Genomic DNA, 21,594 nt, shown 5'->3' with positions numbered 1-21,594 from the left:
GCGTGTTCTTCCCAAACAATTCAATTTTGGTTTCATCTGTCCACAGTATATTTTACCAGTAGTGCTGTGGAACATCCAGGTGCTCTTTTGCAAACTTCAAACGTGCTGCAATATTCTTTTTGGACAGCAATGGCTTCTTCCGTGGTATCCTCCCATGTACTCCATTCTTGTTTAATGTTTTCCTTATTGTAGATGTGTCAACATAAATGTTAGCATGTGCCAGAGATTTCTGTAGATCTTTAGCTGACACTCTAGGATTCTTCTTTACCTCATGCAGCATTCTGCGCTGCGCTCTTGCAGTCATTTTTACAGGACAACCACGCCTAGGGAGAGTAGCAACAGTGCTAAACTTTCTCCATTTGTAGACAGTCTGTCTTACCGTGGACACATGAACATCAAGGCTTTTGGAGATACTTTTGTAACCCTTTCCAGCTTCATGCAAGTCAACAATTCTTGATTGTAGGTCTTCTGAGAGCTTTTTTCTGCGAGGCATGGTTCACATCAGACAGTGCTTCTTGAAACCAGTAACCCCACAACAGGTGTGTGTTTTTAAAGGGCAGGACAGCTGTCAGCAACACATCCAATATCATCACACTGATTGGAGTCAAGGTTGGCTCACTCCTGGCTCTAATTAGCTCTGGGAGAAGTCATTAGGCTAGGGTCTCACATACTTTTTCCTCCCTGCATTGTGAATGTTTACATGTTATGTGCAATTAAACCATGGCAACATCTAATGTTTGTGTAATAGTATGTTCAGCAGACTGTGTTCTTCTAATGTTGTGACTTACATGACGTTCAGAGCACATTTTATGACCAATTCATGCAAAACTCCACGTAATCCCAAGGGGTTCACATACTTTTTCTTGCAACTGTAGTGCATATTTTTCTATTTCATAGCTGGGTATACCTAAATCCATTTTCATCCAAAAATATCCTGTCAATATTAATGCTATATTGATCCATTTGGTTTTTGAGACCGTCATAGGAAATACCCTTGTTGAGTGGTGTAGCGGCCAAGAGGTGGGGCTCTCGCCTCACAATCAGGCGACTGAGTTCGATCCTAGGTAACAGCAGATATTTCTCTTTCTGGGCACAATGAGAAAATATCTGCTGCGAACTCTGCTTTGGTGACAGGAAGGGCATCTAGCCAGTAACACGCAGCTCCATTCAATTGTCGCAATTCCACCCCGATTCAAGGGATTACAGGATCATTAAGACAAAAAAAAAAAAAAAAGGAAATACCCTTGTTAATGATTAATGATCAGAGCAACGGACACAAAAGATGCTGCTTCATTTAATATTTATTTATTACCCCACAGAATTTAAACAAATCAATCTGGAAATACCACCAATATACAGGGCAGAAAATATTTACAAGATGGAGACACAACATCCCATAATAAATTTAAATGTACAGATTTTTTTTCCACTCTGTTCCCATGGTTTCTTTATTAAAAAAGGATAGTTAAGAAGAGAAATTGCCCTTTAAAAATAAAATTGTCATCAACCTAATAATGTTCAGTCCACATCTCCAGTGTCAATGGAACTTGCAAATTATTAAATTATGGTTATCTTAAGATATATAAGAACATTGTCAATTTTAAATACATTAATTATAATTCTAAATAAATATCTGGGAAGAAAGCTGCTATCAGCGCGCAGCTTCACAGACCTGGGTTTAAAAATGGAAAAAACGTTTTTATTTCTTGCTCCTTGGAGAACTGAAAGTTTGACTCTGGATAAAATTCATGAAACATCCACGTAGAACTGGGAAACAGAACTTAGAATAGGGATGAAATGGAGCCTGCTCATTAATTAAATTGGTCTTTTGAGAGGGAAAAAAATTAAAACCATGAGGGTCTTAAACCTGATCCCCACGAATGGACTGTTTCTCTGCAATTCCATGTAAAATTAAAACAAACAAGAATTTGGGCAGGTGGGATGGGGGAGAGAATCACAGAACACAAAAGCCTTTCAAATTGGAGAATGTTTACTTCTCTGGAAAACTGAGAAGCGTTCCTTCCCCGCTTTGGTTCCGGAGGAGGTTTTATACAGCCTTTCCTGAACCAAACCAAACTTTTATTATTATTTTTATGAAAAGAAACCTCTATTTTCCACCACCACCCCGCCTCCCACTACCATTTTATGAACAGTCATATAAAACCAGTTGCACAAATGCACTGCAGTCTTTGTGTATCCTTTTTCACAGAGAGATTAAGTCAACCGAAATCTCTGGGAGATTCTGGGATTGAACGTACTTTTGGATAAAGTGCTCAAGAAAGTGGACTGAAGGGGGTGGGGGGGGCAGCCTTAACAGCTGAGGATTCTTTCTATCAGAATATACGTTCACAATGCAAAAGCAGCAGCAAAGGATCTAAGGTGGTTCGGGAGTTCTTCGAGAGAGGGAGAAAGAGAGGAGCAGCTAGAGAAGAGAAATCTTGATCCTTAGTCTACACAGACTGATGGGGAAAGGGAAGGTATGTGGTTTGCAATAGGGGGGTCTGCAAACTTTGCTCTTTTAAGACTTGTGGACTTCAACTCCCAGAGTTCCTCAGCCAGCAAAGCTCTTTGCTGGCCGAGGAAACTCTTAAAAACTCTTAAAAGAGCAAAGTTTGCAGACCCCTGCAATAGGGCAACAAAATGCATGTAGTGTTCCGCGGTTTCTCATCCATGCTCAAAAGAGTTTTTATATCCGTTTAGTGTGATAAGACAGCGGGTACAAGCAGCCCAACTTTCTCATAACTCTGGCCAAATCCTTCCTTGGGGAAAAGCAGGTACCAATCCAGTCGCATTTAAAAAACACATCTTTTGATGCACTGCCCCATTCCTGAGATATCACTGCAGCGATGTTGCGAGTTCAAATATTTCTGATTGGGAACTTGTATGTCTCTGTAGAGTAAGAGTGTAGTAGTGCTCACGCAGACTAAAACGTTGAATGGGAGGCGGCCCAAAATTCCCCTGAATCTGACACAATTTCAAAATTCTTAACCAAGATATCAGTAACCTCAAGGAACATCTTACTGACAAGGAGGCCTCAGCAGTTCAGGAATAGGGCTATTAGGTTACCCCAAGAGGTTGCTGATGCCTGCGGTGTAGGAACGAAGCTAAGCATTGGAAAAGTGCCAGGGTCTGCAAACTTCTGCCCTCTGCCCAACAGCAAATTAGGATTTTGCTCTTCCCCATCGTTTCTTCAATTGAAATTTGAAATGTAGGCAATGTAAGATTTCTATCACACATCAATTCTGACGTCTGTTGTAGTGCGTGTGTGCTTGTGTGTATGGTGTTGCACCGATTTGGAAGGTTTCAAGATCTCCACCTCATCATCTTCAAAATTAAATAACTTGGGATTTAAACACTTTGAAGGAGGGAAAAATGTTTCTCTAAGTAGAAGTAGGTTATTTCTGGAAATCCTTATGCTCCCTTAATTTTTTTGTTTTGTTTTGTTTTTCCCCTGTGGGGACTGCATTATCCCCAACTCAAATCTGCCCTGAAAAGAATCAGTAAGATTCTCTACAATGACTCTCTCTTCAAGAGGTGGAGAGGTTTATTACTAGTGTTGGTAAAGGAAATAAATCTATGGTAAAAATAAGAAATGCTCTACATCAACTGCACAAAAATAATGGTCTGCCTTTACAGCAAACATACAGACATGTTCGATTGCAACTTTTTGACTCTGAGAAACGGCCCCAAAGGAAAATTTATAATCGCACTTAAGAATAATTTATCCGGAAGGTATTCATTCCCCGAGAGGCCTGCTTAAGTCAAGCGATAACAGATGCAAGTGGGAGAATTAAAAGCACACTCATTAATGGGGATTTTTTATAAATTAATAAAAGCAGCAGAGAGATGTTTGTGGACCAGAGAGAACTATACCTATTTGCATTGAAGAATCTAGGATTTTTCAAGTAGATAGAGCAAACTGAGGAAACAGAATCCTCTCAAATGAAAAGGATTATGAAAAACTGAGCCAGGCAAGGTCCTGGCCAGTGTGAATGAAAAATTGTGCACCAACCAAGGCACTATCTGAACCTGCCATATTAGTTAGGGAAGGTGAACTGAAATGGCACACTTCAAAGTCCCTCCCTCCTGAAGATCTTTAAATATCTCCCAACAAATTTTATGTAAGTCGAAGAGGCCTCTTCAAATGCTACTCCTTTTATTTGGCGCTAGGGGATTCTCTGCCTTCTTGGCCCGGTGCTCTCTTCTGTGGAGCTACGAACGGAGTAGCATTTTTAACAGCAGCGGTGGCAACCCATTCCTCCTAGTAGTGTATTTTATCCACAGCTACTCCAAGGATGAACTGGAACCATACCCCTAACTTAGAGAGAGGTGTGGGAATTGACATCACATCTGCTGAGTTTTCTGCTCAAAATAGGATTCTGACACTGTAGGCCGCCTCGTGAGCTGCCGCTTTTGATGAGATTGTCAATGTGCCAAATACAGAATCAGGAAACTACCACCCACGACAGCTGAAAACTGCTACAACTGCTGCTACAAATAGCCAAAACGAACAGACAAAGAAGGGGGAGGGGGGAAGCAAACTAGGAAAAAAAAATGGGCTAGATCAGGAGTACAGAAGAAATAGTGCAACAAATTGGCCACTAGTAGCACATGGAGAAGCGGGACAAGCAGGAAGACGGCTTTTTAGTTTTAAACAGAAAATTCAATTTATGGCTGAAGGAAACGCCACCCAGCTATCCGGGTTCTGCCACCTGCCACCTGCCAGAACCGAGCGGCGCTGGGTGATTTATATGTAAAATAAAATTCAGAATTATGCACTGGACCCCTGGATATCGGTGCATCCTTAGATGTTCTAGAAAATTCTTTGGGAAATGGATTTCACCGGTGCTTCTTCATGTGTGCCGACTGATCGATTATCTTGCTGGTTATTCATTAGGAGAAATGTTTATAGACCACTGACACAAAGAAACTATGACGGGAATGCGGGGGGGAGGGGGGAGGAGGGCGGAGAGGGAGGGCAGGGGTAGAGAAAGGAGACAATTGCACTTTGTCCTTTGAACGAAAGGCATCTTCTTCCACTTTGAGGCCTCTTTTTCACTCTTTTTATCTTCTAAGTGGCCCATTGGCATAATAGAAATGCAGTCTCTAATAAAAGTTTTCCAGTGGCGCCAGATCCCTTCAATCATGCTTAATTTCAAACTTGTTCCAGGTGCTTTTTTTTTTCTTTTTTCCAAATCCAACCAGTCAGCCCATAAAGGCTTTATTTCGGAGGCTTTCAAAGTGCAAAAGAGTCCAAGGCAAAAATCTTCACCTTGAGTCACCCATTAAGGCATGTTTGATTCCAGTCTCAGCCATTGCAATCCATGACGGGTGTAGTGTACGAGTTCGATCATACTGCTGCTCAGCGAGAGAAAGCAGGCGGCAGCGCTGAGCTTGGAAAAAAATTCTGAAAGAGGGAAGGGGGGAAAAAAAAGAAAAGAAAAGCATCATAGTTAAATATGCTTAGCCAGAAGTCTCTGGTTCTTAAAACTTGTAGAACAGATTTTCTCAACCTTGGCAACTTTTTTTTTTATATATGTATATAAAATTTTTCTTAATTTTTTATTAATTACATTTCTTAGTGTTTAATAAACATCGTATTATCTGGGTATTTAATTTGCTTAGCAATGCAGATTCTATTCTTAATCTCCACCCCGTTTTTCCCAATAAGTTTGAAACTTGGACAACTTTTTAAAGATATGTGGATTTCAACTCCCAGAATTTCCCAGCCAGCTGTGTACTCTATCTTTCATTCTACCCGCATGGAAAACTTCAGTATAATGATTGATCATGAAAAGTGCTTTAGTTTTAACTTGTCAGCTATCATAGCAAAATTCACCTTTTTTCCCCTTTAAGTAATTTTCTAAGTCTTGTTTTCTTTAAAACTTTGGCCTTGGCTACCAATAGGGGTTACTTGAAGATACTAATCCAATAAGCAGCCACTATTAGTAGTCATGCAATAATTCTCCTTTCTGAGAATTACGATTATCCGTGTATTTCAGGCTACGCACAATCAATACAGCAACAATGGTAGCAATAATCTGGGACTGGGTCTTGCTGGCCTCCTTCAAATGAAGAATTTGTACCGAGCACTGATGATATTAGCCAGTTTGGAAAGTCCGCAACCAAACTTGGAGAGTGCCACGGATTCTTCATTTCAACCCTGAGCTACAAATATTCTCCTTTATTGGTAATTTGTACTGAGGAGTGGTGCGGTGGCTTGGAGGTGGCCTCACAATCAGGAGGCTGTGAGTTCGATCCTAGGTAGAGGCAGATATTTCTCTCTCTGGGCACACTGAGAATATATCTGCTAAACAAAACTCCGCACTGGCAAAGGAAGGGAATTCGGCCATTAAAACACTCTATTCAGTTGACCAGACTCCACCCCGCAAGGGATTATGGGGTCGTTAAAAGACGATGTTGTTGATTGGTAATCTGCACTGAGCTGATCAACATCTGATTTACAGGAACCAATTAACATCATACTTGTTTTATCCTGGCTAGGAGTAGATCCTGAGGGTGCAAGCAGAACCTCTTGTCAGCAAGAAAAACCAATAATTATTTAGAGGTGCTGCTAACCTTCGGATTCTCCAAAACAAACCTTTTATATGCGGGAGAAAACCCGAATAACCAGACATATATATATATGTCTGGTTATCCGGGTTTTCTCCCGCATAAAATTGGAAGTGTCTTGGCGACGTTTCGACGAAGTCTCATTCGTCATCTTCAGGCTTCAGCTTCGTGCTTCTGGGAGCAATGTGTGATTGCAGCTGTTTCTTCCTTTTAACTGCTAGTGGGGTTTGAACTGATTGGGTGGGAGCTTGGCTGTGCTCTGATTGGATGGGGTTTTTGTGCTCTGATTGGCTGGGGGTGTGTCCTGTTTGGGTGGGGGCTTGGTTGTGCTCAGATTAGTCTGAGTTGCAAGGGGATTTGAGCTGGTGAGCTGCATTGCTGTTGTTTGACTTCGTGTTTGTGGTGGTGCTACATCTTCATAGTGGGTGTCAGTCTGCTGCATGTATGGATTGGAGGGGTTTGAAATGGCTAATGTTGCAGCTGCGGTCTGGCTTCTGGTCCTTGGCCGTGCTTCATGATCAGTGTGGGTTTGAGTCTGCTTTCTGGGTGGATGTGTGGTGGTGACATTCTGTGTGAACCTCGTGAGTGTGGGTCTGGTGTCCTTCCTCGTGTTAGGGACTCGTTTGTCAATAAGGGCGGGTTTCCAAATGGTTGGTAGGCGGGAGGTATCATCTCGTTTGTTCATGCTGTGTGGGCGTTTTTCTATCTCGATGGCTTCTCTGATTATTGTGTTGTTAAAGTGTTCAGTTTTGGCGATAGTTCTGGTTTTTTTAAAGTCAATATCGTATCCTGTGGCTTTAAGGTGTTGGACCAGGGAAGAAGTTGGTTCCTCTTTTTTGACTGAGTTCTTGAGTTCTTCAATGCGTGCACTTATTTTTCTGTTGGTTTGTCCGATGTATGTGGTGGGCAGGTGGTGCATGGGATTTCATATACTCCTTGATTTTCTAACTCAATTTTGTCTTTGGGGTTTCTTAGGATGGTGGATATATATATTTTCTATTCTGAACCATGTACAAAATTGTCTTCCACCGAAATGGGACTTTAGGAAACTGAATTTGGAAGTCAGTGGGGAACAAACAAAAAAACAAACCCTTACTCTTATTTTTCCTAGCCAAAAGATCAGCTTGTTCCCAGAAGTCATAGGCGTACAGAATATAAGAAGTGATGTTAACGAAGGAGGAGGTGATGGTGGGGATATAATGAGGGACGCTGACTGAGGAGCCGAGACTGCTACTTCCACAGCTGCTGGCGCTGGAACCCGTCTGGGAGCTGACTGAGCCAGCCGGAGAAGGCATCGGGGAGAGCGGAGAAGGGGTGCCAGTGCTCCTGAAGGATGAAACACAAGAGGGCCTGGCATTACATTCAATAAACACACAAAGTAGAACCAGACATTAAAAAGGGATGAAGTCTAAGGAGGACACATGAACTAATTTGGGGGGGTGAATAGCTAAAAAGCATTTTTTTAGTCCCAACAATTGGCTAAAAGAGGACCAAGTGTGCCCGATGGCCAATGCATGCTGACCACTGGTGATCAACACAAGGAGGGAAGGAAAACAGGAGCAGGAGATTGGAGGAGGGGAATACAGATAGTCCTCGAATTGTCCTTCAGCAACCATTCAAAGTTGTAATAGGCACTGAAAAAGTCCTCACACTAATGACAATCACAGTGTCCTCGCAGTCACACAATCAAAATTTGGGTGCTTGGCAACAGGCATGTATTTATGACGACTGCTGGATCATTTGCGACCTTCCAAAAAACAAAGTCAATGGGGAAACCCAGTGGTTGGCAGCAAATGAATTAACAACTAGTTCGCCCAGCACCAAAAATGTGAGCATGCACTTTGCTCTCGTGCGCGGCTTGCACACATGTGCGCAGCTTAAAAAACATGGCTAAATAGGACGGCATAGTGCCGGGGCAGGTAGGTGGGCCCACCAGCAGGTCGCAGCTACTGGTTCGTCCGAACCGATTCGAACCGGCAGCAGCCCACCACTGGGGGAACCTGAATTCACTTAAAGACTGCATGATTCATTTAACAACTGCAGTGATTCACCATTGTAAGAGCAGGCATGATTCATTTAATGCCTTATTTATCAATACCTTTTATTCTCCCAAATCTCCTGCTCTACTTCCCTTCTTTCTTTGGTTGATCCCCAATGCTCAGCATGCATTGGTCACCAGCCAAAATTCTGGTGCTAATTCTAGTTTTAAGTTGAAGTCTATTTTTAATGCTTAAACTTTGAACAAGTGCATTTTACATATCAAGGGCCTCCTCAATCACCAGCATTTTTTCCCAACCTGGTGCCTTTTCCTTCTGTTAGACTTCAACTTCCATGTACCCCCCTTAAGTCAGCATGAATTCTATTGATTTCTAAATTCATGATGAGGGCCTTGACATTACAAAGTGTGGCATATTCTGCTTCTGGAGAAATGTTAATGCATTCTGTTCTGCTCAGGACAGCAAAGATAAAAACATGCATCATAAAGCAGCTTAGGAAAGAAGGGAGGGAGGGAGGGAGGCCTTGCTCTAGTCTACGGGTCAGCAACCCGCAGCTCTGGAGCCGCATGTAGCTCTTTCATCCCTCTGCTGCAGCTCCCTGTCACCAGTTGGCTTCATAATTGATAGGGCTTTCGGTTAGGACAGGTAGAGAAAAAAGGACGCCATGCTAGGAGGAGACTCTATGGTAGGGGAACTGGACTTCCGGTCAGCTCCAGAATTGAACGGGAGGCTTCCGGTTAGGATGTTTGTGGCTCTTTGAGTGTTTAAGGTTGCCGACTCCGGCTCTAGCCTAAACTATGGATCCTATGAGTTTAATAACTGAAGAAGGATTTGAACTCAGATCTCCTCACTCCAAATCTACTTTGTGAGACATAGTTTCTTTTGAGCAGAATGCTAGCCAATCCTCTAAAAGTCTACTCAGAAGCTAACCCTCCTTATTCCGTAGCAAGAGGCCATCAAATAAAAAGTAATAAGCGATGAGCCTGAGACATTAACTAGCAACGATTTATATTTTGAGAGATCATCAAATTGCTTTCCAACCAATTCATACTTTTGGTCTACGTGTAAGCTTACAATTAACCAGAAAAGAAAATTAATGTTTGTAAGAAGAATAAGTCTGTGATATTACCTTGCAACGCATGGAGAAGGTGCTTGCGCAATTCTAGAAGAACTCTGTAATAAGCGAAGAAATTCTATTTAGATCACAAGTAACTTCAACTCGTGTTTTTATTTACACAAAAGGAAAACACTTATTTTTCATGAATAAATATTTATTTATTTAATCAATCAATCAATCAAATTTATTGGCCTCCCATCTTACCACAGGGTAATGCTATGAAATATTAAAATAAAAAATAAAACTATATAAACCAAATACAGCCACAATTGAGCCCAACATTTATGTTGCTAAGTGAAACATTTGTTAAGTGAGTTTTGCCCCATTTTACGACATTTCTTGCCACATTTGCTAATGGAATCACTGCAGTTTTAACTTAGTAACATGATTGTTAAGTGAATCTGGCTTTTCCATTGACTTGGCTTGTTAGAAGGTTGCAAAGGGGGAATCACATGAGCCCAGGAGAATGCAGCCGTCATAAATATGAGTCAATTGTCAAGCATCCAAATGTAAATCACATGGGGATGCTGCAACAGTTGTAAGCGTGGGAAACAGTCCTAAGTCACTTTTGTCAAAGTTCACGGTCAGTAAGTGAACTGTTGTAAGTTGAGGACTACCTGTACTACAAAATCTGCACTACAAAACTTTAAAAATATTGGTGGAAATACGGTGGAAAAACGAATAGATCCCTACAGATGAAAATGTAATAAAAATAAAATATTAGAATGTGCAGAAATGGATAGGGTTACACTTAGAATTAAAGAGAAGCGAGAAACAGAATATTTTTTTTAACATGGGATTCGTTCTTCCAAAGTTTAGCTAATAGAAACAGAAGTTAGAAATCTAAAAGTTTAAGAGAATGATTAATTATACAATGAAGGTTTATTAATATGGATAAGCAAATATTATTATGTGATTATCAATGTTATGAATATTGTTATTATTATTTCTCAACATTAACTGTACCCAGACAACACACTGTTCATACATATGTTGGATTGTTTTATGTTTACTAAAGAAAAACGTATAAATAGAAAAAAAATATATAAAAAACTTTAAAAATGCTTGTTAGTTCCATGTTACACTGTTCAGTTATTAATCGTTCACTTGGGAAAACCATTCACCCACTGACATAATATTATTGGAAACACCCTCCCTTCCACTTTCAATTGAAACGTTTCATTCTCTACCTTAAAATGTTCATTAAGAGTCCGGGAATACTTTATTGCTGTGTCCTTCTTGTAGCGAAACATTGCCATGTACAGAATGGCTTGGCAGCGCATGCTGTAAAAACACAATGAACATGGAACACATGCAGCTCTTTAGAACAGGGGTGTCAAACTCGATTTATTTATTTATTTATTTATTTATTTATTTATTTATTTATTTATTTATTTATTCAAATTTGTATACCTCCCTATCTCCCTAGGGACTCAGGGCGGTTCACAGGCAAATAAAATACATATAAATACAAAAATAAAATATCCATTAAAAAACTTATTAGATGCAGCCAGATAATTAAAAACAATATATATAATAAAACCCATTAAAATCTACATTTAAAAACCTAGTCCAGTCCTGCGCAAACGAATAGATGTGTTTTAAGCTCGCGGCGGAAGGTTCGGAGGTCCGGAAGTTGACGAAGTCCTGGGGGGAGTTCGTTCCAGAGGGTGGGAGCCCCCACAGAGAAGGCCCTTCCCCTGGGTGTCGCCAGACGGCACTGCCTAGCCGATGGCACCCTGAGGAGTCCCTCTCTGTGAGAGCGCACGGGTCGGTGAGAGGTATTCGGTAGCAGCAGGTGGTCCCGTAAATAGCCCAGCCCTATGCCATGGAGCGCTTTAAAGTTAGTTACCAACACCTTGAAGCGCACCCGGAAAGCCACAGGTAGCCAGTGCAGTCTGCGCAGGAGAGGTGTCACATGGGTGCCACGAGGGGCTCCCTCTATCACCCGCGCAGCCGCATTCTGAACTAACTGGAGCCTCGGATGCCCTTCAAGGAGCCCCATGTAGAGAGCATTGCAGTAATCCAGGCGAGGGCGTCACGAGGCGTGAGTGACCGTGCATAGGGCATCCCGGTCTAGAAAGGGGCGCAACTGGCGGACCAGGCGAACCTGGTAAAAAGCTCTCCTGGAGACGGCCGTCAAATGATCTTCAAAAGACAGCCGTTCATCCAGGAGGACGCCTAAGTTGCGCACCCTCTCCATCGGGCCAATGACTCGCCCCCGACAGTCAGCCGAGGACTCAGCTGACTGTACCGAGATGCCGGCATCCACAGCCACTCTGTCTTGGAGGGATTGAGCTTGAGCCTGTTTCTCCCCATCCAGACCCGTACAGCCTCCAGACACCGGGACAGCACTTCGATAGCTTCGTTGGGGTGGCCCGGTGTGGAAAAGTACAGCTGAGTGTCATCAGCGTACAGCTGGTACCTCACACCGAAGCCACTGATGATCTCACCCAGCGGCTTCATATAGATGTTGAACAGGAGGGGCGAGAGAATCGACCCCTGCGGCACCCCACAAGTGAGGCGCCTCGGGGCCGACCTCTCCCCTCCCGTCAACACCGTATGCGACGGTCGGAGAGATAGGAGGAGAACCACCGATAAACGGTGCCTCCACTCCCAATCCTCCAACCGCGCAGCAGGATACCATGGTCGATGGTATCAAAAGCCGCTGAGAGGTCTAATAGGACCAGGGCAGAGGAACACCCCTATCCCTGGCCCTCCAGAGATCATCCACCAACGCGACCAAAGCCGTCTCAGTGCTGTATCCGGGCCGGAAACCGGACTGGAACGGGTCTAGATAGACAGTTTCCTCCAGGTGCTGGGGAAACTGACATGCCACCACACTCTCTACAACCTTCGCCGCGAAGCGAAGGTTGGAGACCGGACGATAATTACCTAAAACAGCCGGGTCCAGGGAGGGCTTCTTGAGGAGGGGCCTCACCACCGCCTCTTTCAAGGCGGCCGGAAAGACTCCCTCCAACAAAGAAGCACTCGTAATTGCCTGGAGCCAGCCTCGTGTCACCTCCTGAGAGGCCAGTACCAACCAGGAGGGGCACGGGTCCAGTAAACACGTGGTGGCATTCAATCTACCCAGCAACCTGTCCATGTCCTCGGGAGCCACAGGGTCAAACTCATCCCAAACAATGTCACCAAGACCGCCCTCAGACGCCCCATCTGGATCCCCGCAATTTTGGTCCAGACCGTCCCGAAGCTGAACGATTTTATCGTATAGATAACCGTTAAACTCCTCAGCACGTCCCTGCAACGGGTCATCCCACTCCCCCTGGTGAAGGAGGGAACGAGTCACCCGAAACAGGGCGGCTGGGCGGTTATCTGCCGACGAGACGTAGCAACACCTCGCTTCCCTCAGTGCCACAAGGTAGGTCCTATTATAGGACCTAACTTGTGTCCGATCAGCCTCCGAACGACTGGACCTCCACGAACTCTCTAGGCATCTTCTCCGGCGTTTCATCCCCCTCAGCTCCTCGGAGAACCAAGGAGCCGGTTGGGATCTACGCCGGGTCAGAGGCCGCAAAGGCACGACGCGGTCTAAAGCCCCAGCCGCGGCCCGTTCCCAGGCCGCGACTAGTTCCTCAGCCGTGCCGTGAGCCAGACCCTCAGGAAATGGCCCAAGCTCCGTCTGGAACCTCTCCGGGTCCATCAGGCGCCTGGGACGGAACCAACGTATTGGTTCCGTCTCCCTGCGGCGGTGAGTAGCGGTCAGAAAGTCTAGACGAAGGAGAGAGTGATCTGACCATGACAAAGGTTCCGTGACTACATCCCTCAAGTCCAGATCCTTCAACCACTGACCAGAGATAAAAATCAAGTCCAGCGTGCCACCCCCAGTATGAGTAGGGCCATCAACTACTTGAGTCAGGTCCAAGGCCGTCATGGAAGCCATGAACTCCCGAGCTGCTGTCGATGATGTGCCGGAAGATGGCAAGTTGAAATCCCCCATGACAATAAGTCTGGGGTCTCCACTGCCACCCCAGTGAGAGTAGGGCCATCAACTACTTGAGTCAGGTCCAAGGCCGTCATGGAAGCCATGAACTCCCGAGCTGCTGTCGATGATGTGCCGGAAGATGGCAAGTTGAAATCCCCCATGACAATAAGTCTGGGGGTCTCCACCGCCACCCCAGCCAACACCTCCAGGAGCTCGGGCAGGGCAGCTGTCACGTAGCAAGGAGCCAGGTACACGACAAACAAGCCCATCTGACACCTATGACCCCACCTCACAAAGAGGGATTCACACCCGGCAATCTGAGGTACAGTGGTCTCCCTCGGCTCTAGGCTCTCCCTAATAACAACCGCCACTCGCCCACCCCTACCCTGAGCCCTCGGCTGATGAAGTGCCCGGAAACCCGGTGGGCACATTTCCACAAGGGGCACGCCCCCTTCAGTGCCCAACCAGGTTTCCGTAACACCTATAAGGTCTGCGGCACCCCCCTGAATAAGATCGTGTATTAGGGGGGCCTTATTGACCACGGACTGGGCGTTGCACAGCATAAGCCGAAGGCCCAGGCTCTGAGGGTCTTGACCATCCGGGAAACGGGAGAAGGAAGGGGGATCGGGGCGCGCGATCGCCTGCAAACATCGAGCGCGCGCCCCCCCAGGACGATACGATCCCCCCCTTCCGATTTGATGGAGGGTCGCATCAGGGTTGCGTTTGACCTTGGGGGAGGGTGGGGGGGGGTGGCCAGGAGTATGGCTGGGGGCATGGCCAGCTCAACATCACTTGTTGAGGCACCTACAGCGCTCTGCCAGTGAAAAGAGAACCCAGGTGGGCTGCGCGCAGCCTCCCCAAGCTCCGTTTCGCTAGCAGAGGCACCACGGGCTGGTCCTTTGTTGTTTCCAGGGTGCCCCCCCGGGCCAGATCTAAGCACCCTGTGGGCTGGATCCAGCCCATGAGCCTTGAGTTTTAAACCCCTGCTTTAGAACCTTGTTCCCCATTGATGAAGAATCTTCACATATTGCATCAAAGCAAAGTAGAAAGCTAGGCATTTTTAATATGATTTTTTTTTTAACATGGAATGCTTGGAAACAGAACGCAGAGCCACTCACCAAAACACAATGAAGATTTTTTCTTGTGTGGTTGTTGAAGAGTCCGCAAAGGATTTTAATGTCATTATGAATCTATGAGAAAACAAATCACATTTTATTTTAGTTCCATCAGCATATAAAACCAAAATATTGGGATGCTCTGAACTAGCAGTGAAACAGAAAGTTACCATAGTTTTACAAAATTGGGCAAATAATGGGGAAAAAATCCCCAAAGATTCCAACAGCAAAAAATTTTCCAGGATCTCCTTCCTAAGTTTGGTTTACCTAATTTCATTTAATTTTGAATATCCTCTCCTTGAAATCCCATCCCTCGTTCTGGCCAAACTCAAACATACAGAAGTTAATGGAGAAATAAATAAGCAGATAAGACGTAAAATAAAAAGGCAGAACAAGTTAGTTGAACCGCTGAGAATTTCTCATTTATGAGTCTCATCAGGCACCCTGAAGGTTGAACCTTGAAATATGTAACAGCTATTGTCTGTCGGTCAGGAGGTGAACTTAGGTGTCTCCATGCACCCAAAAAAAAAAAAAAAAAGTCTTCAAGGTAGCAAGTATGTCCTGCTCTCTGGTGGAGGAAGTAGCCAAGAAGAAATCTCTTAACTTCCTGACAAAGGTGATCAATGATATTGGGAGAAGGAAGTCCAGAAGGATTTTGGTTGGTTTGTTTTTTTACACAAATGCTGTCTCAGCAGAATGCCCAACTTATTAATATATCAGAGAAGAACCTGGGGGGGGGGAGAGAAAGAGTCTGGAACCTTACAGTTATATTACTTGACAGGAGCAAGAATGCTTTATGCCAGTGTCTCTCACCCTGGGCCATTTTAAGATGGGTGGACTTCAACTCCCAGAATTCCCCAGCCAACATGGAAGTCTACTCATCTTATAATGGGCCAGGGTGAGAGACACTGCTTTATGCACAAAAATGGAATTCCCACAATGGATGAATGGCTGGAAAAACAGATGGAAATAGCAGAGGTAGCTAAATTAATTGATTTACGCAAAGAAAAGAAACGATCTTCGTTTTTACTTGGGAACCGTTTCCAGATTTTGTGCTTGAGGGGAGAAAATAAAATAAAATAAAACATTGATTTTGGGTTTTGCTGATTAGAGGAACTTGCTGTTATGGTAATGGCTAGTACATGTTAAGCATGTAAAAAATAAAAAGTTGAGGCTGCTTTGTAATTAAGTTATTCTACTGCCCAAAGAAGACTCAATGTTTTTCTTTCTTTTCCCCCTCTTTACTCTATGCCTTTTTCTTTCCACTATTTTCAGTTTTATTCCTATTTTATACTTTGATAAGTTTAATTTTTAAAAAAATCAGTTGAAGGTAACTTCCATGAACCAGGTATCTAAGTGGAAGCTTTTGATGCTGAGCAAAATGAGAAAGTAATTATATGTAGGAGGATTCTCAGTGCTCAAGAGTCTGCAATGCAAATGCTGGAATGAAGCCATTATTTTGATAACAGGGCCTCAAAAGCAGCTGTTGCGGTTGGGACTGATAAGAAAACGTAAACATGCATCCTCCAGTTCAAATTAATAGAAATTACTTTATCTTGCTCTTTTTTGGGATTATGCAGAATTGTGGAGTAATATGATTGGATCTGAGGATTCACTGTGCTATCAGATTCTTCAAAAAATGTAAAAAAATAAAATAAATCAACGTGCAGCTACTTTGGAGGCAAAAACATAAATGAAGAAATGAATATTGAACTGTTTTTATGGAGGTTTTGTCCAACAACTAAACAATAATTGCTGATAATTTCCCTCATTATTTAAACAAAACAAAGCAAAAGGAATATAGCAAAGTTACACTAGTGTGTGTGTGTTTTATATATGTTAACGAAAGGAAAGATAAAAAGGGGAACTTAACAAGAGTTAAAATATGAGGGAAGGAGGGAGAGGGAGAGAGAGAGGTTTCTCACTTTTTTTAATACGTTAGCTAATAATAATTATATAATAATAATATTTAGGCTGCTGTAAGTGATTGTATTGGCTTCCAACTATTTGTAAATACATGAATTGATTCCTTAGTTTCACTAAGAGGTTTTTGACCTCAGTAGGTTTGTCTGCTGCCTTTTGTAGACCTCCTGAACTAGAAGCGCTATACCTGAATCTTATCTGAAGTGGGCTCAGAGCACTTGCTATATACTACTTTCCTTAGTTTGAATGGAATGGAATGGGGAAGAGGAAAGAGAAAGAGAAAGAGAAAGGGGAATAGAAAGGTAAGGGTACGAATAAGGGTAATAGTAGAATAGAATAGAATAGAATAGAATAGAATAGAATAGAATAGAATAGAATAGAATAGAATAGAATAGAATAGAATAGAATTCTTTATTGGCCAAGTATGATTGGACAACTAAGGAATTTGTCTCCGGGGCATAAGCTCTCAGTGTACATACAAGCAACAAGTGATAAATCATGATCATAGTCATCATGAAAATACATTCATCATAAATCGTAAGACACAACACTAGACTAGAAGGCCCTGAAAATAAGAGGAAGACAAAAACAGTATGTAGAAGGGGAATGCTTTTGGATCTAGATAGGAGTAAAAACAGGGAAGGCCTGGTAACAGGATTCACAGGATAGGCAGGGAACAAAAAAAAAAAAGCTACAGGGAAGAACAGTGTGGAAACTTCTGAATATCAGAGGAAGAACCTGAAGCCAGCAGGTAGAATCAGAAACAGTTGTCTACTTACTTAATGAGGTCTATGGTTTCTGCAAACATGGTATAGGCTGGCTTTGGTGAGAGGGTGTCTGATTCCATTGCAATGCCACACTCAATAAAGGACAGGGCAGCATCCAAGTATTTGAAGGCCTTTCCAACTTTGTCTGTCTATTGGAAACAAAGTTAGCACGGATTAACCAACAAGCCAGGCAGGTGAGGCACTTTGTTTTCCTGACATGCTTCCACAGTTCTGTAGACAGGCCATTCCAGAGTTGCACTCGAAGGCATTGGAAGAGCACCAGACAAAAGGGATTCAATTCAAATCAGGGGTGAAATGCTACCGGTTTGGACAAACCAATAGCGATGGCGGCAGGTGGTTCACAGAACTAGTAGCGGTGGCAGCGTGAGGCTCTGCCCATCCGCCCGATTAAACTAACCTGTTTTTTACCCTCTGCACAACCATGCATGTGACACCCACACACACTTCCAAACCGGTAGGGAAAGTAAGTAGATTTCACCCGATTCAAATGTTATAGCGGGCCTTGGTGGCTTTAAAACTAAATTACCTAAAGCGAGTGATCTCAAACAATGTATTAAGTAAAAAAAAAAAAAAAGCTAGGAAAAACTGTATTATGAATCTAGCCACTTAAGAGCTGAACTTCAATCTCAAATTTAAAGATAAATTTCTCTCGTATTAGAAAAATAGAATAATTAAGTGAAACAGACGACTCGCTAAGAATGAAATGCACTATTTTAGGGAATTGTAGCATATTTTGAATTCACTTATACAATTCTTATCAGCTTTTCTGGGTGAAATGAAATCCCCAAAGTGGATTTATAAAGCAGACTGACAGTTTACGTATATTGTGAAGCATTTGTTTGTTTACCAGTCCATGTGGATATGATGATGTTGTTCTTTGTGTCTCAGTGAACTCAAACTATCACACTGGAGGAAGTATGTTTCCTCTTCTTAACTTGGATAAAGTTTTCTGAGATTCTCTGATTCTGATTCTCATGGCTCCTGGTCATGATTGTCCCAAAGATGCTTTTCCAAAAAGCAATTGGACTTTTGTTTTTTTGAAAAACTTTTCGTTTCTCATCCAAGAAGTTTTGAACTGAACTGAAGAAAGTTTTTCAAAGAAAAAAAAAACAAGAAAATCCAGTTGCCTTTAGAAAAAGCACCTTCCGGATTTAACTTAGCTATATGGCGTTATGCAATAGGACTAGGGTGTCTCGTCACCCAAAAACTTTTAAGCAACAAAGAAAGTGGTTTATCTTTATATGTGAACACAAGTCAGTCCCTTGGCAACCTGCCTCCTCTGTCTTTCAACAGACTCTTCCAATGTCAGAAGACAGCTTCCAAGTTGTGGAAACTGCCACGGTTTTGATTTTGGAGTGGGTGTTCTGAGGTGGAGACATTTCCAATTTGAACTACTTTGCAAAGCTTTCAACTTGTTCTCGATCACAGAAAAGACGGATGGCCAGAGATATTTAATCTCAATTTTCAAATCATGACAAGAGAGCTCTTTGAGGCTGATCCATGGTTATTCCTCAACATGGGTTTGCTATATCTAGCAATCCCTCAAGTTAACTGTACTATTTGGAGCTGAGCCTATTCACACGTGCAACTTTTCTGCAGGCAAACCTACCATTGCATCAGCTTTGTGCTTCAATCTTTTGGCTTCCTTTAAGTGAAATTCTACTGGATGTTGTCTGAAATAAACCAGAGAGAAAAGGGGTTTTCCAGAATAGCCAAAATGTATCACAGACACGTTTCATTCCACAGTTTTGAATAAACAAGCCAAAAAGATCTCTAAACATTTCGTAAGTCGTTCATTCTCAGTGAGTTTATGAAAGCAACCCAGCAGGAAAATGAAAAACCCAGGTGAAAACCCAGGCTGGTCAAATAGCTTACAACAGAAATTGAGATCTCAAAAGACAACGTATCATAGGCGGAAGGAAAAAGAAAATATTCTTACCGGTGGGGCTTGCTTTGAGGCTTCATTGGCTTGGAGGTACCGTTTGGCAAAGAAGGCACTGGGAAGGGATTCGGGGCGTCATCTGCAGAGCCCTGGAAAGATGGAGAGGAAGACTGTGAAATACTTGTAACTCAGAAATAGTTCCCAACAGAACATTTGCAGTCTTCAGTGAGAATGCATTTCTATTTCTCCGAGCATTACTAATTGTAATACATGACGCATGTAATGTGTGCAGGGGTGGGCTGCTATTGGTTCGGCCGGGTTTGGGCAGACCCACAGCTAATGTTATGGCCGGTTTGGTAAACCCGCCAAATCCCACTCCTGGCTGGTCCTGCCCACTCTATTCCTCCCCTCCCCACGCGGCCCGTTTTGAATGTGAGGTAAGTGCAGGGCTCACGCGAAGGCTTGGGGAGGGGGGGAAAAATCGGCCTTCCGGAAGTCTGAAAAAGGGCCCGATTCCGGCTTCCAGACGAGGCAGTTTTCGCCCTCCCAGAAGCTCAAGGGAAGCCTCCGGAGCTTTGGGAAAGTGAAAACAGCCTCCCCACCATTGTGCAGGAGGCCAGCTAGCCCATACCCACCATGATCACACCCACCCAGCAACCAGGCAAAGAATCTGTTGCTGAATTTTTTGAAGCCCACCCCGGGATGTGTGGTATGATAGCAGTCTTCCAGTACTTGAGGGGCTGTCACAGTAATGGATGGAAGTTCATTAAAGAGAAATCTAACTTAGAACTAAGGAGAAATTTCCTGACAGTGAGAACAATTAATCAGTGGAACAACTTGCCTCCCGAAGTTGTGAACGCCCCAACCCTGGAAGTTTTTAAGAAGATGTTGGATAACCATTTGTCTGAAGTGGTGTAGGGTTTCCTGCCTAGGCAGGGGGTTGGACTAGAAGACCTCCAAGGTCCCTTCCAACTCTGTTATTCTATTCTAAAGTAGATTCTTAAGTCGTCTAGGTCATAGTGGTCCCCAAGGTGCTTTTTTTTTTCCTTTCAAAAGGCAACTGGACTTTGTTTTTCCTTGAAGACATTTCACTTCTCATCCAAGAAGCTTCTTCAGGTTCTGACGGTCAGAACTGAAGAAGCTTCTTGTATCGGAAGTGAAATGCCTTCAAGGAAAAACAAAGTCCAGTTGCCTTTTGAAAGAAAAGAAGGGTGGGGGAAGCACATTTTGAGTGCTCTTCTCGACAACCCAAATTCCAAAATTTATGTGTCCCACAACAGAAATGGTTTACAACCTACTTTGTCACTTTTGGAGTTTTCCAAAGGTTTCCCCTCCAGTTTCCTGTGCTTGGAGGATAAAGGTTCTTTGTGGCTTTCTTTGCTCTTGGCAGTGCCAACAGTGGGACAGGGAGCTTGATAGCAGGCATCATTTTCACTCTTTGGCCTCTTTTGAGCTGTCTTAGGTGGCTTCTGAGCAGGCTGCATGGGAGACAGTGGTGGAGGCATCGGCAGTGGCATCTCTCTTCTTTGCGGCTCTGTTGCTGAGAGCTTTGACATCCTAGGAAAGGAATACCAGGCCAGGGTGTGTTTGAAGGAATATTACTTTAAAACTGTAGCATGGAATAAAAATTAAGCGCATAGCACCCGAGTTCACTGGATAAAAGATACTGAAACATGCAGATAACTAATCAACGTTTTCATCTTGAGCAACAAAGGGAGGAAAAAGTCAGGTACTTTTGGCAGATTCATTAACACGCTGATAATATTCATGAGCAATAGTAAAAATGTGTACAAAGGCGCATCTTGGGTCTGAACCGAAGCCAAGTATATCGACGAACTATGGGTTTCTTAAAAAGTTTGAATTTAGGTGCAGTAAGGATGGGTTCCTAGCTGTCGGATTCAAAGAGCTTTCCAACTATTTATAATTTTTTTACTTTGAAATTCAGATCATCACTTTTACATAAAAAACATAAAATAGATGTGCGATAAATGTACTAGTTTACATTTGGGATTAACCACTAGTAATTTTCAGTTCCAATTAAAGGACACCAATTCTTTTTCAAAACACTTCATTATCAGGTTTTCTACGCTCATCAGAAATTGCTATTTAACTGCATTCACATTTTTTAAAAAGAATATTGCTGGTCTTCACAAGCGAAAATACATGCAATTAACATGTATATGTGTGCATGGATATTAGAATACTGTCATACAATAAAATATTGTGTGCAAGTGCATTGATTAAAAAAATCTTGCG

General features: G+C 43.1%; 1 protein-coding gene across 1 annotated transcript in view; it reads right to left on the bottom strand.

Moving 5' to 3' along the window:
• Nucleotides 1-1,289: 1,289 nt before the first annotated feature.
• The window catches only part of AFF1 (ALF transcription elongation factor 1), a 182,140-nt gene continuing 161,835 nt past the window's right edge, over nt 1,290-21,594 (bottom strand). The window contains exons 15-23 of the mRNA XM_058193874.1: nt 20,637-20,895; nt 19,396-19,487; nt 19,066-19,129; nt 17,448-17,584; nt 14,749-14,820; nt 10,878-10,971; nt 9,700-9,743; nt 7,670-7,899; nt 1,290-5,407 (exon numbers count right to left, since the gene is read on the bottom strand). Of these exons, the coding sequence (XP_058049857.1) occupies nt 5,286-5,407; nt 7,670-7,899; nt 9,700-9,743; nt 10,878-10,971; nt 14,749-14,820; nt 17,448-17,584; nt 19,066-19,129; nt 19,396-19,487; nt 20,637-20,895 (1,114 nt within the window). The 3' untranslated portion in view covers nt 1,290-5,285. The remainder of the gene's footprint in view (nt 5,408-7,669; nt 7,900-9,699; nt 9,744-10,877; nt 10,972-14,748; nt 14,821-17,447; nt 17,585-19,065; nt 19,130-19,395; nt 19,488-20,636; nt 20,896-21,594) is intronic.

The sequence above is a fragment of the Ahaetulla prasina genome, chromosome 8 (genome assembly GCF_028640845.1).
Source record: "Ahaetulla prasina isolate Xishuangbanna chromosome 8, ASM2864084v1, whole genome shotgun sequence".
NCBI lineage: Eukaryota > Metazoa > Chordata > Lepidosauria > Squamata > Colubridae > Ahaetulla > Ahaetulla prasina.
Note: the sequence above shows the minus strand (reverse complement) of the source record. Positions and strands in the feature narration are given on the sequence as shown.